Source organism: Salarias fasciatus, chromosome 14 (genome assembly GCF_902148845.1).
Source record: "Salarias fasciatus chromosome 14, fSalaFa1.1, whole genome shotgun sequence".
In the NCBI taxonomy this organism is placed as follows: domain Eukaryota; kingdom Metazoa; phylum Chordata; class Actinopteri; order Blenniiformes; family Blenniidae; genus Salarias; species Salarias fasciatus.
The window spans coordinates 12,196,543-12,214,183 of NC_043758.1; the positions used below are offsets into that span (position 1 = coordinate 12,196,543).

At 42.0% G+C, this 17,641-nt stretch overlaps 1 protein-coding gene across 1 annotated transcript; it reads right to left on the reverse strand.

The window, feature by feature from the left end:
• Positions 1–5,716: 5,716 nt before the first annotated feature.
• LOC115400730 (potassium channel subfamily K member 13-like) lies at positions 5,717–13,661 on the reverse strand. The gene is made up of 3 exons (XM_030108748.1): positions 13,325–13,661; positions 7,465–7,999; positions 5,717–5,924 (listed from the first exon to the last, which is right to left on the reverse strand). Exons 1-3 carry the CDS (start codon positions 13,659–13,661, stop codon positions 5,717–5,719), a joined length of 1,080 nt encoding a protein of 359 aa, XP_029964608.1.
• Positions 13,662–17,641: the final 3,980 nt, after the last annotated feature.

Consider the following 17,641-nt stretch of genomic DNA (forward strand, 5'->3'; position numbering starts at 1 on the left):
CGGCAACGCCCACTGCACACGTTCTCCTGCGCTCTGCTCCATCAGAGCAGAGCGTAAAAACATTGTAAGCGCATGCGCGAGATGTTCAAGATCCTGCAATATACTGAGAGTACTAAAAGCCGGAACAACAACAACTCATTCATTCGTCGTTTCTTTGCCAAACAGTTTCTCAACTTCCACAATGAGTCTCTCTTCATCCGTGGCGATAGTTTAGCTGCGCATCCGGAAGTAAACACAGACCGACCCGCTTGGTATGTGCTGCGCGTTTGTCTTCATTACCCTTTCATAATAAAATAAGCACACAAACGAACTGTATTCAGGGGACAAACATTACCACTGCATGGAAAACAAACCATATGCTATTTTTTTGACTCCATAAATGTATTCAAATATCGAAATATGCACATCTTCAGTTTTTTGGATATTTGTAATGAGCTTTATTTATGACAAAATGCATATATAAAACAATATTGTTACAAATAGATGTATAACTACATGACTAACCAAAACCTGTGACCTGGCTCAATATAAGTACTGAAGATTTTACAAAGACACTTCAGTAAACATCTCTGACAAAAACCAAAAATGTAAACGTTTCAAATTATTTAATTTTGAAAACACAGAAGTTGTCTCAGTTCTCTTTCCTGTTTGGAGCTATCCGAACAGCGGAACTTGACGCGCTCGCGTGCGGCCGCGGCCAAAATAGGTGGGACGTGTATTTTTATCCTGGACGCGGCTGAGCGCGCCGCTCGCGTCAGTGACGCACTCGAGCGAAAGCTGCATGTGGAACTGCTCCCGACCACTACAATGGCAACTTATTTGCTGCGGCCAGTGCACCGCAGCGCGAAGCGGCCGAACGCTCCCAAAATGCATGCTGTGGAATCCGGGGGTGACGGTGGCCGATCACACCCACAATCCCGCCCCAACTCCACCCCTTGGCGCCATATATGGGTATGTAAATAAACTCATGAATGAAATTTGGGTATATTAGACGGTGCAGCCAGCGCAGAGCCTGCAGATAACCGTGGATCAGGAGGATGAAGTATCGAAAAATAAAGATTTTAATTACATTCTGGCGGGTTGCGGTTGAAGCACTCAAATTAAAAAAAGCAACATTTTAAATCTTATTCCAAACATAAAGAACGAAAACGATAGAAAAACACTTTTTGATCAGCCAAACGAGCAGAAGTGTGCATCATCACGGCATTTACAATTTAATCGCTCATTCAGCAGAGTAAGGGCGATCAGCATCTCACTGCAGGGCAAAACACAAGTGTCAGCAGGCAGGTGAGACGGATCTGCCGCTGTGGAGGTTTGAGGTGATGCTGCCGCCCCTTATTGGTGAGGTGGAGAACCAGTCTGCTGTCCTTTTTGGAGGACACAGCAGTGGAGGGACAAACGAGACACGTTAAGTGGGAGCAGGTGACCACAACGTGGTCAGTGCCATCAGCTGCACTACTGCTGAAGTGAAAAAAGTGGTCCGACTTGAAGGTGAGTTGTCATAATTCAGTGTCTCAACATTGCAGAAACACCTTAAAAAAAAAAAAAAAAAACTTAACATAAAATGTAGTGGAAATTGGTTGCGCAATATGATTGTGCGTCCATGTATTATCAAAATTGTTTTGCCTCTGGAGTCAACAGGATTTAATGCGCTGTAGCACATAGAGGCTGTGAACCCGGGATGATTCGGTTTGGACGTCAGATATGGCCATGGCAAAATAGCAAACATTTTTGGTGTCAATTTACCATTTAATTGAGAACAATTTGAAGTGTGTATCATTTGAAAAATTATGTCATTAAGTGACAGTCGGTATTTGTAAGTGCAGAAACAAAGATATAGTACATGTTTTTATTTCGTGATGTGTTTGATTGCTCCTCTTTGAAGTATTTATTTTAGAAGATGTAGAAAGGTGAGGGTACAGGATGAAAACATTCCAAAGCACACTGAACGTGACTTCCTCAAAGTGTCTCCCCTCATGTGCAATCATCACCCACTCATCCACTCACTGTCTGTCTTAAATGTATATTTAAATTATATCGAACTTATGTCTGTTATTTATTTCATTATATCTGTCTTAGATCTTGGTGTAAATTAAGTTTGATTTATGTCTGTCGGCTTCTATCTATTATTTAATTATGTGTCTTCGATTTGTATTTCGTTATTAATTTAACTTGAATAATTAGTTGTGTCGGTCCTGTTATGCAATTACATCTAATTTTACAAACAAATTATATTTAACTTGCCCTTGTATGGTTGGGCTTTGTATTTTTCTACTTTTCTTTCTACGTTTTTTGCTGTTGCAACCCTGCATTTTCCCCATGTGGGACAAATAACGGACTTTCAATTCCGTTTCCTTCTGCTTTGTGGTCTCCACATAGTTTCTCTGAATTGTGCGGTCCTGTACGGCAGCTATTTTGTTGGCGGTGAGGACCGCAAAGTCACGCGCATTCTTTCCCTTCGCAAAGTGTGTATCGGTACCTGCTTTGGCGCAGAGGAGCTGCTGCGCAAAGTTTGGGGCTCGTTTTGTGCGCCGCAAGCTTTATAGGCGAGGCCCCAGGCCTGCAGTTTGTCATGGACCTGATCCCCTGCCACATGCCTCTCGTGTCGTTCTCCCTGCAGCAGCTGTCAAGTCTCTGAGTATAAGTCCGCTTAGCATCCCTGATGGATTTTTGGAGCTCGTAGCGGCCGATTTTGTGCTCAAGGGTGTCTCCAGACTTGGAGGCTGCGCACACTTGAGCCCCAGGTTTGAGCAAATTATTGGTAAAGTCCACGGCGCTGTCCATGGTGCTGAAATAGCCTGTCTCCGTTTCGCCATTATTAATGCTACTAGATCACTGTGCCTCTTTGCTGATCTGTTGTTTTATTTCATATTTTGATGGTTCAAAGTGAGAGACTTTTTATTTTTGGAGCTTAAGCTATTCGTTCAGTGTCTTTTTGGCAGCGGCCAAATACAGCTCAGATCCAGATCAGATCATAATGTGAATCCTGCACAAGTGAAACAGCCAGTCAGAACCACAGCAAGTCCCCGCCCCTTTTGCAATGTGACACTGGCTCCACATCTCCTTGAACACGAGTTTACAATTTGAAAGAGATCATTCGTGAATCTCGATAGTAATTCTGTCACTATGACTCACTAACTACAGTGATATTTGGTATTTGTTGATTCAGGAAGATAGCCAGAGTATTTTGTCATTCTCTCAAGAAAAATCCTTGTGTAAAAAAAAAAAAAAAAACTTTGATGCTAGATTAAATGAAATGACTATGTCGACATGGTCAAAGTGATAACAGATATTTAGCGTAGGTTTATAACAAGTAACTAAAGGAAATATTTCATTTCATTCAAGGGATGAACAATTGATTGCAGAGCCTGGGGGGCATGGGCATTACTTACATACACTGAGAAGAACAAAACTATCACATTCAAAATGAAAACCAATGAGTTATCTTCACTTGTGTGGGTTTTGAATATCTAAAAAAAAAAAAAAAAAAAAAAAGTTATTTGAGGCAAAAACAAAGTCAGTTCGAAAGACTAAAAGGGAGCAAATCACTCATTTCAGAACTGTCATTTAGAGAGATTCCAGCAGAGGGAGCTATTTCTCCATTATTGTTTATTTGGTCTAAGTGGACACAGAGCAGCAAATGTGATCTGGGAAATAATGAAAATGAGAATAATAATACAAACGGCGTCAATTTTGTAATCAAAGTGTTTTTATGGGATAGTGGATAGATAATTCAAACCAAGTTTGACACCAGAGAGGCTGGTCAGGAAGCCTCCTTAATCTGTTGATGTGTTCAATGAATTCAACAGAAGTGTTCAACCACAAACTGTGGTACATTTTTAATGAGCTGCAGGAAAATGTGGTCCACATAATGGAACTTGAACCAGACTGTGTTGTGTTGATAGAGTGCTAACGCTACACTGCCTTGAAAAATGTGTCTTCACAACATAAATCTTACAAAAGAAGAAAAAACAAGACTCTCTAAAAGTGATAAAAAAGAAAGAAAAACGAAAAAAAAAAATCAGATATTCAGACTATGCAGCATACATTCCAGCTTCCAGTAATTCAGATTCCCAGCTCAGGGTCAACAACAAAGAAAGAAAGGAAAAAGAAATGAAAGAATTCTGGAAGATGTTTGGGTGGATTTGTTTTTGCGACATGGATTAAAACTCGCATTGCTCATCATCAGGACTCCAGTGGGTGATGGGAAGCAGTTCAAGCTGTGTTTCATTGACATGTTGAAGTTTTTCTTATGATTTTCAAATCCAAATTCCACCGACAAGTTTTATTCAGTTTGTCCTAAGCTATAATAATGAAAGCTATGAATTCTTGAGGAAGAGACTTTGTTTGGCCTCCATACGTGAAAAATGAACAAAGGAAGTAAAGAGGAAATGAAACTACACCAGAGACCAGATAAATTATGTATGTGATCAAATCCATAGCTGAGGAATTTGTTGAGTCACTCTGCTTTCAGCTACATGGATGTCCCTGGCAGTTTTATGGGATAATGTTACAAACACGGTACATTCATGCCGGAAAGACTGACTTCCTCTTTGCTGATGCAATATCTGGTCTCGATCCTCCCATGCTGCAGCTGCTCTCACACTGTGTTTGTCACCGTTTGGCTGAGAGGTCACACATCCGGAGCAGCCATGAAGGCTGGATGGGAAAGCGAAATACAGATAAAAGGTGAGAATAAAACCAGAGAAAGACAATGAAAGGCGGAGGAGCAGGACCTCATCGTCTTCGATAAGGTTTGAACAAAATGGACTAAAAACTGGTATTTAAGAAAGACAGGCATTGGCTAAATTATTACACACAAAAAAAATTATGTATTTATTTTTGGCTGCTCACTGATTGTGGCAGGAGATAGAATATCTAATAGGAAAATGCAGAAAAAACTGAAAATATAAAAGTTTGAAAATGTTATGCACTTTATTGAGTGAAATAAGTGTTCAACCCCCAAACAAAACATTAGTTTTCACTTGGCAGAGGAACCTCTTGTGTCATTGCAGGCACGACTTAATTTCAGTGGTTTTCTCGACGCTCCGCTGGGGGCACCGTGGCTGTCCAAGAGGTGCCCCCACGCTCCGTGGTCTGTAGCTCTGTGCCGCCCCGCAGGCTGGCCCTTCTCCCTCGTCAGGTTTCCAGTTGGGTTGAGGTCTTAAGATTGACTTGATCACTTCATCACCTTAATATACTCCTTTTTGAACCACTCCTTTGTTGTCCTAGTAATATGTTTTGAGTCACTGAAATAATGGATGCAGTATTATATGACACATCCTCTTTGTGCTTTGTGAGGAATGGAGGTTTTCATCCAAGAGTTTATGGAACGACTCCATTCATTGACTCGTCAATGTGGTGAAGTCACCAAGTACCCTTGGCAGACAAACAGCCCCAAAACACATTTTGACCTCCATGCTTGACGGCAGGTATGGTGTTCTTTGGATCATATTCGCATTTTTTCGTCCTCCAAATACGGCGAGTGGAAGCTCAAATGTGATTTGGTCTGACCACAGCACTCCCTCTCAGCCTTCTCAGATGTTTACTGGCAAAGGTAAGGCAGGCGTGTATTTGTGTTTTTTCTAGATCAGGGATGCCTTCCTGGTGCTAAAACATTTCAGTCCATTACAGCACCGTGTGTTGCCAAATATTTTGTTTGGTGAGGGATGTCCCGACTGCCTTCGGACCATGAACAAGCTCCTGACTTGTAGTTTTAGGCTACTGCCTCATCTTTCTCATCATCCTCACTCCACAAGGCCACATCTTGCATGGAGCTCCAGACCGAGGACAGTTGATGGTCATTTTGTGGTTCTTCCACTTTCCAATAATGGCGCCAGTCGTCACCTTCTCTTGCAGTCATGTGCAGCTCTACAGTCTTCTGCCTGATATATTCTGACAGCTCTATGGTCTTGTCGATGGTGCTACAGAAGTTGGAATGTCAGAAACTGATTCTTGGAGGTGTGCTTTATACAGATGAATCGGTAACAATCAGGAAGATTGGCAGTTGGTTGATTGTGCCATGCTGTGTGCCACAGAGGCTCCACACAGGTGAGTTGTTTGGTGTTGAATACTTATTTCACTCAATAAAATGCACATTTTCTAACTTTTATACTGTGTGTGCTTTTATGCATTTTCACTGATCTTCTGTCTATTCTTCTGCCATAATCAGTAAACAATCATAAAAAAAATAGTCTGATATTTATCAAAGTGAGCAAACTTACAAATTCAGCAGGGATCAAATCATTATTTCCCACATTTTGCACTGTGAAACCTCATGATATAGCAACAAAAGAATGAATTTGACAAAAACATGATACATGTGCAACAAAATCGAAGACATTTAAAAAAGAATCAATGAATGAACACATTGTCTTATTCCTGAATGAATTATTATCAGTATGTTCCATGAAAAAATACTTTTGCTCTCATTAGGTGTTTTGATTAAGTCGTATTTAATTATGTTGTTACAATAGATAGCAGTGTCTGTTAGAGTAAGTCATTGGATTTACCCATTTCCAAAGGAAACTGTGTGATGGCAGGCTGAAGGCTGCAAACAGTCAATGTATGATTTTATTGAAATTGTTCATTAAAGTTGCAAATCAAGGATGGGCCCTTTGAGGGTGGAACACTGACACGGCGGCGTAATGTAATACAACAGGCTGATTAAAAAATCCAGGCAGCATTGACATGGGAGGCTGAGAAGATATAGTAGATATAGTAGATAGTTGTAGCCGGGCAGATGTGCAGATGCTCCCATGCAGTTTCTCCCAGTGGACACGAGGGTTGTCTCTTTGTGGCTGAAAATGGAAACGAGGAAACTGTTTTTTGTTCTTGTGCACCAAACAGCAGCTCAGGGAACTTGGCATTTTTTTTAAAAAAGTGGCGCTGGACTCCACCAAGGAGTCTTGTCAGCCCGAGTCGTCTTGATTTTCACATGCAGGGCGTCAAGGTGCACTATTATGATTTGTGTTGTCACACTTTTCCTGATAATAGATGAGAAAACTGTGATGTTGATACTGGTGACAAGTCTGTTCCTGCACAACTGTCATGTAGGAGTTTTATGAGACAAGTGAGAATTGTTTGCTACAATAAATCAACAGGCTTGATTGCTAAAACTCTGAAAAACAAGTGGTACTTTAACTCAGCCTCCCAGGAAGTGGTTTAGCATAATCTGACTTCCCCCCACATGGATCACATTTCTGTTCTTGTATTCCATAATCTCCTTCATCTTTGCTGCTGCGGCATACTGTTTCGACTTTAGCTTCATCACAGAAGCATTTACCAAGGGCACTGGGAACACATGATCGCCACAGCATGCTTGGGCCTGAGCAGGGCGCTGCTTGCTCTTGCTGTCTGTGCAGAGTTTCATCTTCAAGAGATCGAACTGACGGCTCACGGTCAGAGAAACAAAGTTTGAGTAAAGCTCTGGATTGAAGCCTGTGGCGTTGCACACAGTTATACATCCAAGTCAGCGTCGTCAGGATCCAGTTCAGACCTTGTTTCATAATCACAGAGATGGCATTAAAGAGGGAGTAAGTGCAGCACACTCCCAGAAGCATAAGAAGACAGTTGGCAACCTGATATGCCCAAGTCTTCTCGTGATGTTTTCTCTGACTGCTTACAAAGTCCCCAAAGCCCACAGTGCTGAATGCCACAAAGCAGAAATACAGTGACTCCAAGTATGTCCACCCTTCCATCACCGAATAGAGAGAGGCAGCGCTGCATGTAACCAGCATAACAGCAAGAAAAAGTAACAACGTGATCAGATAGACTGACGGTTTCCAGTCCTCAGTTCTGTTACTTTCACTGTTTCTGCCTTTTGGCCGACAGAGTCTTCTTCTTTTTGCGGAGCACCAGAGTATCAGGAGGCTGAGTAGCGTGATGACTCTCTCAAGGAACAGGTTGAAAAAGAGCATTGTAGCTGAACAGCCCAGCAATCCGTAGAACACCAGCAAGACCTTCCCCGGCATGGTGGACGGCGCCGTCACTCCGAATCCTGTGAGGATCATGTGGAAAGAGACGTCAGTGAGTACAAACTCATATCATGTCATATCATCACTGCAAAAAGGGAACTATTCATTCAGGTTCTGAAATTAGCACTGTTAGTCACAAAAATCAATCAGAGTGACATAACGGTGGGAAAAGGCATCACACTGATCCTCAGTCCTTCACAGCTTTTTTTCCTTCACCAGACTCTTTAACACCTCCTGCTTTAGGATACAGAAGCAATTCATTAACACTAGGAATACCAGGATTTTCTGGCCTCCCTGGGAAACCCAGAGAGGCCAAAGTGGTCCAGTGCTTTTGAATACACAAGTCGTTCTCCTGCAGCCAGCCACCTTTCATTTGTAAATGCAGCCGATACCTTCCAGCTAGTTGGTTCATGCATACCTCTGAGGGGGAGGAGGAGGCTTGAAAACAGCTGGGGACTACTTTGAGATTTCCTCCTGAGTTTGGCAGAGAAGATTCTTTCCAAACACAATGAACTTTTTTAACCATCACAAATTGTGATGTAACTCCCAGGGTTTGACTGGGACCCAGTTGAGATTGACAGGTTTCCCACAATCTCCAATGTTTGGAGGGTCTTTGTTCCAAACTGCATTTGGTCCTACAATCCAGGCAGGCACATCACCACAGACAAACAGCTGTTCCCAACAAAGTCTCGCTGCTGTTTCTTGCAATACACTGCAACAAAACCAGACGAGGTTGGGATAAAGTTCTGGGTGGAATGTGACCTGAAGAATAAGTATGTGTGCAACATGGTCCCCTATGTTGGGAAAGACCCCAGCCATGCCAAGGGGGTGAGAGTGGGAGAAGATGTGGTGATAAAGCTGATGGAGCCGTTTCTGGACAAAGGCAGAACGGTAACAACAGATAATTTCTTCACGTCTCTGGCTCTCGCCAAACAACTCCTCTGACGGAAGACCACCATCCTTGGCACAATGAATAAGATTTGTGGGGAGGTGCCCGGATCAGCCAAGCAGACTGAATTCTGTGCATCATCAATAAATCACAGGAAGAAATGAAAAACATAAACTGCGTCAACCTCTTACTTCAGTTTTACATTAGATGCGGATTCAGTGTTATATTTTCTACAAGCACATACAGCGCCTTGCAAAAGTATATTTCCTCCTTGAATTTTTTGACCTTTTGTTAAAGTTCATACTGCAAACATAAATACATAAAATTGGCAAATCGGCCAGGAAGACTCTTTCCAAAAAGACTGAATTTTTTGTAATCCCAAGTTTTCTTTTTTTTTTTTTTTTCCTACCTATGAAACTCTTCCCCTTTTCCCCTGATTTTCAGTGCACAGCTCAGCGGCCACTCACTGGCCTGCTTTTCTTTTGTAAATGCAGCCGATACCTGCCAGGTTGGTGGCTCATGCATACCTATTGGGGGGGAGAGCCAGGAAGGAAGATTCTTTCTCCAAACAATGGATTTGTTTTGTGTGGTGGGGGTTTGGGGGCCAGAGTGTGAGGGGGAGCAAGGCACTTCAGTGCAGGGGTAGCCTTGTGAAAAGGCCACCTCAAACCTCCCCTCAACAGAAGGACTGATTTTGTGGCACAGAGAAGAGTGGAGTTTTGCGTTTGTTTCCCTTACAGATCATTGGAATCATTGCAGATCAGTCACATCTGTTCTAAGATTGGATGCACTCAGACTCTGTTTAGTCATTAGCTCAACATTTGATCATTGAGGAAACAATCAGACAACTTCTGAAGCCACTATGTGAAAAGGGGGTGAATAATATTGCACATCCCACTTTTCAGGTTTTTATTTCTAAAAACAAGTTTCAATGTTGTACAAATTTCATTTCACTGCACAGTTGTGTCCCATTTGATGTTGGTTCCTCACAAAATATGCCAATTTTATAACTTAATGTTCAAAGTATGAAATTTAAGAAAAAGGGCAAAGAATTCAAAAGAGGTGAAGACTTTTTCAAGGCACTGTACATACTATGTTATGACAAATATTGTTTTCATACACAGCACCCACAGATGCACTGTAAAATATATCTTATTTTTTTAACTATGAAATACACACTAATAAAATGTGCAAATTCCCCAATTCTCGTGCAAAATGATACCTTACATCCACAACAAAGTTTTCTCTTCTGAAAATGGTCATTTGTGTCAAAGTGATATAAACTATCACATGAAGAGAGTTTTAGCATCAGCTGAACATTGGTGTGTGTGCTCCACTTCTCCCTCTGTTTGGGCCACATTCCTGCATGATGCATTGCGTAGCGGCTGCATTTACAAATGAAAGGTGGCTGGCTGGAGGACAACGACTTGTGTATTCAAAAGCACTGAGCCACTGTGGCCCCTCTCTGGGTTCTGGGATGGGTTGGGCCAAACCGGCCCCTGCTTGGTAAACCTAGTGTTAATTAATGAAAAATATAGTTTTGCTTTTGGATGACATTTGGTTCAGTTTCTCTAGACAACTGAAAGAAAACTGTACCTATTTCTTATTAATGAAACATGTACAACGTTGAAATAGTCATTAATTCCCTGTGAGTAAACAACAAGCAGCTACTTCCTCCATTCTTGGCATGATGATTAACCTTTGCAGATCTTTGAGGTAACTGTGAGAGATGATTTCCTCTTTGTTCCTCCTTTTGTTCATTTATAAACATAATGACAGGATTAGTCAACACATCCTTGGTTGAAGAAAGGGAATCTATTCGTGTCGATGACATGATGACCATCCTTCCTGCTGAAAGCTTTGAGCCGTGACGAATCAGACCTCTTAAAAAGTTAAATATGGAAGGTGTTTTGAATCTTAGCAATAAAGTGTTTTTTTTCTCCACTCTTGTTATTTCTGATCTCACTTTAATGACAGGACAATGCTCCTCTCATTGAGCATAGCCTTTCCTTTCCTGTGTTGCACCCATGCTCTCTGATCTCCTGATGCCTCATCCAGATGATCTTTCACTGCGCTTCCAAATTAAATGAAAATAAATATATATACATGAAAAAACAAAAACAAGCAAACATTTTTTGGTGGTCTCTCTGTTCCTGTTGCTGAAGTTCACAGTCTTCTCTTTTGACATTTTGGACTTGCTGACGTCACCTGCGGTGTGGTCGCACAAGGTATCTGGATTTGGGAAAGCAGCGTTTATGATGTGCGACACCACAGGCTTTCTTTCCACTCCAAAACAAAGTGAAAAACTAAAACCAGAGTTTATTGGTTTTAACAAAAAAACTTGCATCATTAATCAAGTACATTAAACAAATAGACCTGAGAAAAAAAATTTAAATTACTCCCTTAATTTAGGAAGCCGTCCTGTAAAGCAGGGTGGGAAAACTGCATATTAGCAAAGGAACACAACTCAAAGTCCTAAGAATTTTCCTGTATTCTGCATATCCCTTAAATGTTATCGCATCTCTAAATGACTGCGGTCAGGAGATACAAAGGTTGTTGTAAAACGGAAATTGATCCAGACTGTCAGCAGCCCGGCCCGTAGTTTCCACAGTGACAGAGTCTTCAAAGATAGAGGAGAAAACAGCAGGGCTGTAAAGTGATTTCGAGCAGAGATGAGGTGGGTCTCTTCTGTTTGTCTTCTATAGGTGCAGCCGACGTGGTGACGCTCTCCTGAACCTCAAACCAATGCAGACTCCTACGTTCAGTAATTATTATTATCAGAATCAGAATCAGCTTTAATGGTCAAGTTTGTTCATGACATCAAGGAATTTGACTCCGGCTTTTGTTCACTCTCTACGTGAAGGAAGAAACACAGAAACAACAGCAACAGAATAGAAAAGAAATATAAATAACTATAAACATTCTGAAAAACAGGAAGTCCCAATATTTATAATAGTATGAACATATATATATATAAAAAAAGGAAACAGCAGGAGACAACAATATTTACACTAATATCTTTAACACAGAATTTACAGTGATGTGCAACAAGCAGGGTTATTGAGGTAGTTCAGTATCTTTAAGCAATTACTTTTGACAGTGGATCCTGAGACTCTGTTTACAGAGGGAGTTTATCAGGGCAACGGCCTGGGGGAGGAAACTCTGTTTCTGCTGGTTTTGGCGTGCAGTGCTCCGTACCGCCTGCTGGACACACAGAGTTTGAAGTGTTTGTGTTCGGGGTGTGAGGGGTCTGCAGGGATGTTGCCTGTCTGCTTCCTGGTTTCTGGACAGGTACAGGTCTTGTTTTGGTCAGTTGGAGTTTGATGGTGTCTCATGGCTAAAAATAGCTGTGACGGACGCTTTCTTCAACTGGAAAGGCGGAACAGTAGCCCTCTCATTTAACTTCTTCGAAATCATTCCGCTTCATGTCACGTCTGCAGTAGCAGTCACATTCATTCAGTCAGGGTGTCCAGTTCAAGGTTTGAGAGACTTTATTTACCGTAATGGGTTTTTTAGTTCACAGCCAGCTGTGTAAAACAGAAAACACAATAATAAACTAGCTTCATCTTTCAGCTGCTTCCTTCTTGGGTCGCCACAGATCATCAGCTGCCTCCATCCCACACTCACTGTCATCGGCCTCCTCTGCTGGTCCACCAGCTCTCTCCATGTTCTCCTTCATCCCATCCATCAGTCTTTTTCTTATCATCCATCTCCTATACCTCCATTGTCAATATATCCTCTACTATAACATATCCAAACCATCTCCACTGGCTCTCAAGCATCCTCACTTTGATGGTCAGAGATGACACAGATCAGCTCAGACGGAGTGACCCTTCTTTCTGAAAGAAAGTTGGGGTTTCTACATGTTTGAGCTAATCCCAGCCGACTACGTGTGAGTGCAGTGTCCACCCTGAGCAGGTCACGCAAGTCGACCTCAAGTCAAACATGGAGAGACAGTCCAGACAAACTCATTGCATTCTACGGGTAATTCTGAGAAAACAGTTTTCCTCAAGCGTGCATTTTTGGATGTTTTCGTGCAAACCACTCATCTCCTGTGTGTGCCAAAACAGTTTCAAGCTTCCTGAAAAAGTTCTCTGATGTTGTGGTTGATTTTTTTAGCAACAGCATCGAACTGGCTTCATAGCACAGCTTACTGAGGACCACAAAGAAAAAGGTGTTTGTCTTATCGTACATCACAATAGGTGAGACGTGGGAAGTCAAAGCACTGAAGCGCCCGTCTGATCTACATGCAAACTGTAAAGGGCCCAACTTATCCTGCACAATATGCAAACGCCTTCATGATTGTTTGCTGAATTATTCTGTCAATAGAAATATGACAAAAATGCAATGTAAAGTTCACTTCTGTCTGAATTTAAACGACTTTCAAGACTTTTTTGTAACATCAGCTATTACAGTTACTGCTCCTGGACCGACCGGATGACTTTCTCCATTGACTTACCAATAGTAGAGACGACAGTTCCCACAAAGTAGAAAGCACCCGGGACGTCCCACAAGGCTCTGCCTCGGTCTGTCCGGATACCTGCGGTCCGGGCCTCCTCGTAGGAGAGCAGCAGTGATTTCAGCTCTTCACAGCTGACGTTATAGTCATGGCTGAACTTCTTCAGCCTGCGTTCCCAGAGCCTGTGGGCCCGGATCTCTGCCGGTCTCTCCAGTGAGGAGAAAATGGCCGCACCAGCCAGCATGTAAAGAGCAATGAGGACGCCGAGCAGGTAGAAGTGAGCGGTCTCCCTGCTGGGGATCAGGGATGGACAGCAGCACGGCAGGCTTCTCCCCATTGTCTCAACAAAGCTGCAGACTCTCTGTCTGCTTTGTAGTCTGTGCAGCGATTCAGTGTGTTAAATAGACCCAACTGGAGAAATAATATTTGCACTGTTGATACCATCAGTAAACAATTCGTAGAGCAGAGACAAATGTTAGTCCAGGTAATTTTTCTCTCGGCCATTTCTCAGATGGGCAGGTGGTTTCATCTCATCCTGAGTATGAACCAGACACTTTCTACAAAACAACAGTTCTCACACAAAGGTGTGTCGATAGCTTTAATTCATTTCTCGACAGTACAAGGGAAACCTTTATGATTTCTGTGTCCAGTCACTGCTCATCACCAGCTCAATAATCCACCTTTACTCTTCTTTTATGAGTCAAGCGTGTGTACTCCACCCCCACCTCACTCTCTTCAAATCTTTCCTCGATTTTTACTGAGTGAAAAACCCAGTGGGCAGTCCAATCCAGGTAAAAAAACACACATGAGTTCAGAAACCAAACTGTAAGACATTAATAGAATAGAAATAAATGTTTATTTTCATTGTGCAAGCTCAAAACACATATCTGAAAAATGTCACACTTCAAAAACAAAATATTAGCACCACCTCCTTGTGAGTGTTACAGCCAAATGATCTGAGAAGAACTTTAACAGTTGACGATTTACGTCCCTGAAAGCCGACGATATCTTGCCAAGTATGTTCAATAGTTTACGCTGCGATCGGAAATTTTCTATAATCGCAGATTTTTTAAATATATTTCACATCAGGGCTGTTTGACACAGACAAAACTATACCAAACACAGATCACAGATCAGTTAACAACAGCTGACATTCTTCAACTTCAGTCCTTTTCAAGTATTTCAGATTTCTGCCAACGCCTCCATTTCTGACTATCCAATACTCTTTGAACATGATTGCCATTACAAGCCTCTTTATTTACTTTGGCAGTTTCACAGCTTGTAGTAACGATAATGATAATAATACTCATGGTAATGATAACTGTAGACATGTTCTATTTAATCCTGGCATGTTATTGGATCTAGATCTAGATCTTTGCTGTTGTCACACTGGGTGAAACTTTATTTTGTTGTTGTTAGTAAATGTATTTCAGTGTGAAAACACTAAATACATGTGAGTGTGTTTAATGACATTCTGCTGATATTGTCCTGAATTCCTATGTCCTTGTGGCACTGTATATGTTTGCACAATGACAGCATGAAGGAGAAACTCCTCCCCATGTACAATCTTTTTATTGAGCACTTCTTTCAGTATAAAAGGTAAAATTCCCTCATTATGAAAATTCGCGCTCATTTTCAAGTCTTCGTAAGGCAGACTGTAACATGCAACTATATATATATTCCACACATATCATACTGAATATTATATTGTAGTGATAAATGCTGGTTAAAGGAAGGCAAAATGCGGCAACTGCATTCTTTCGTTAATTCGCTGAATGTACCCCCTTCCATCAAACATTTAAAGTCCCTTTTAAAGTCCACTCCTGAAGCATGGCTGTGTCTATTCCATGAGACTCCTTGTGTGGTCTGTCTTGTACAAGTTAGCAAGTTTTACTTCCAGATGAGCACCTCTGCTAAACTGGAAGTGAGATTAGGATGTAAGAATAACAATGTTGAACATCATGCCAATTGTTGTTGCAGAATTCATGTAGGAGAAACAAAGAGCAGAAGCAAATGAACGTTGTGGATACAGTCTCGTGTCACCTTAGTGGGATTCTGTGAAGCAGGGGTGTCAAACTCATTTCACTTCAGGGGTCACATAAAGGTCAAGTCGATCTTGAGAGAGCCAGGTCAACAAAACATATGTTCAAGTTTTAAATGCAGATTTTTGGACAGGATTATAATTTGTCTTTGTTTAAATATGAGGTACGAGGATATTATAAAAAAAAGTCTACATTTAATTAAATTACATTTTACAGTAAACAGAAATAGTAGACTCCATAGGATATTGACTCGTACATAATAAAGCTCCTGGATGTGACAGGCAACAGCTTATTTAAACAAAGTAATATCGACAATAAATTAAAATCAGTAAAGTTTTGATCAAACCCTCGCTTGCAGAAGAGACAGATTATTCATAGCTTTCTGTTTTTCACAGATTTTAAACATCAATGCTGGCAGGTAGTGTATTCTACAGGAGAACATGTTGCCACATACAACCACTCCTGTGGGTAGTGTTGAAGAAATGAATAGTGTTTCCAGTAAGGTTTCAGCAATAACACACTTTCATCAGTAGCTTTGTGGCATGTTAGGAATATGAGCATACAAATTTCAAGTCAAATCTCGTAAGCTCATTAAATAAATGTTCCAGTTTAATATCAAGAACACTGGTATTACTTAAGTTACAGTACTTTACGCATCCCACTTTCCTTACTAGTTCATAGTAGTTAACATATTCCTATTTTATATTTCCCCCAGCAGAAGAGACAGGAATTGGCAAGAATGAGGGCAGATAACTACGAGCATTAACACTGGCCGATTTCAGTTCAGATCTATGTTTAGTGAGTGGTGAACAGATTCAATTTATAGAGCACGTTACAGCTGCTTGAGCAACCTCAAAAGGCTTTACATTATCGATTCCATTCATGTGCACCAATGGAAGCATCGACCATGCAGGGTACTCGGTCCAGCCATTGGGAGCAATTTGGGATTCAGTGTCTTGCTCAAGGTCAATGTAGACAGATCGGGAATCCAAGCTGCAACCTTCCAACTGAGAGATGACTCGCTCTACAAACCGAACCACAGCTGCTAGTTGTAAGTTTCACAAAGCAAAGACTGGATAAAACTTGAATACATGTGATTAAAAAAAAAAAAGAAAGAAAAAAAAAAGGAAATGCCTTATTGAAAATATATGTGTGTATAAATCAGTGAAGGAATAAAACCAAACTATGAGTAAAGTTTTACCCAATCAAATCAAGCATTTACGCAACATTTTGAAAAAATGGAAAACAGTGAGTGGTGAACGTCGTCATGGTTGAAGTCAACAAAGACGTGGTGTTCATCAAACAGGTACTGCTTCCCGGGGGTCAGCTGAGGGAGACCGCAGCCACCAGGTGAATCCAGGACGTAGTGGGAAAGCGGAGTGACGGAGGCATTTGTTCCGTGGATCTTCAGCACGCGAATGAACACGATGCCGCATGGAAACACACTTTTCAGGGTCCCGGTGTACACTGAACATTGACATAAGCACAATGAAAACAGCACATTTTAATTAAAAGCTGTTTCCCTTACACAAAACAATTTAATCAGTCTTTAGCATCTACAGAAAATTTAAGATATCCCTCTTAAATAAACTTGATTTTATGAACTATCCATCCATCCATCCATTTTCTACCGCTTATCGGGCCGGGTCGCAGGGGCAGCAGTCTCAGCAGGGATGCCCAGACTTCCCTGTCCCCAGACACTTCCTCCAGCACCTCTGGGAGGATCCCAAGGCGTTCCCAGGCCAGCCGAGAGACATAGTCTCTCCAGCGTGTCCTGGGTCTTCCCCGGGGTCTCCTCCCAGTGGGACATGCCCGGAACACCTCCCTCGGGAGGCGTCCAGGAGGCATCCTAACCAGATGCCCGAGCCACCTCAGCTGGTTCCTCTCGATGTGGAGTAGTGGCTCTACTCGGAGCTCCTCCCTGGTCACTGAGCTCCTCACCCTATCTCTAAGGGAGCGCCCAGTCACCCTACGAAGGAAACTCATTTCAGCCGCTTGTATCCGGGATCTTGTCCTTTCGGTCATGACCCAAAGCTCATGACCATAGGTGAGGGTGGGAACATAGATTGACCTGTAAATCGAGAGCTTCGCCTTTCAGCTCAGTTCCCTCTTCACCACAACGGACCGATAAAACGACTGCATCACTTCAGCCGCTGCACTGATCCGCCTGTCAATCTCACGCTCCGTCCGTCCCCCACTCGTGAACAAGACCCCAAGATACTTAAACTCCTCCACTTGGGCCAGAGTCTCTCCACCGACCTGGAGAGGGCAAGCC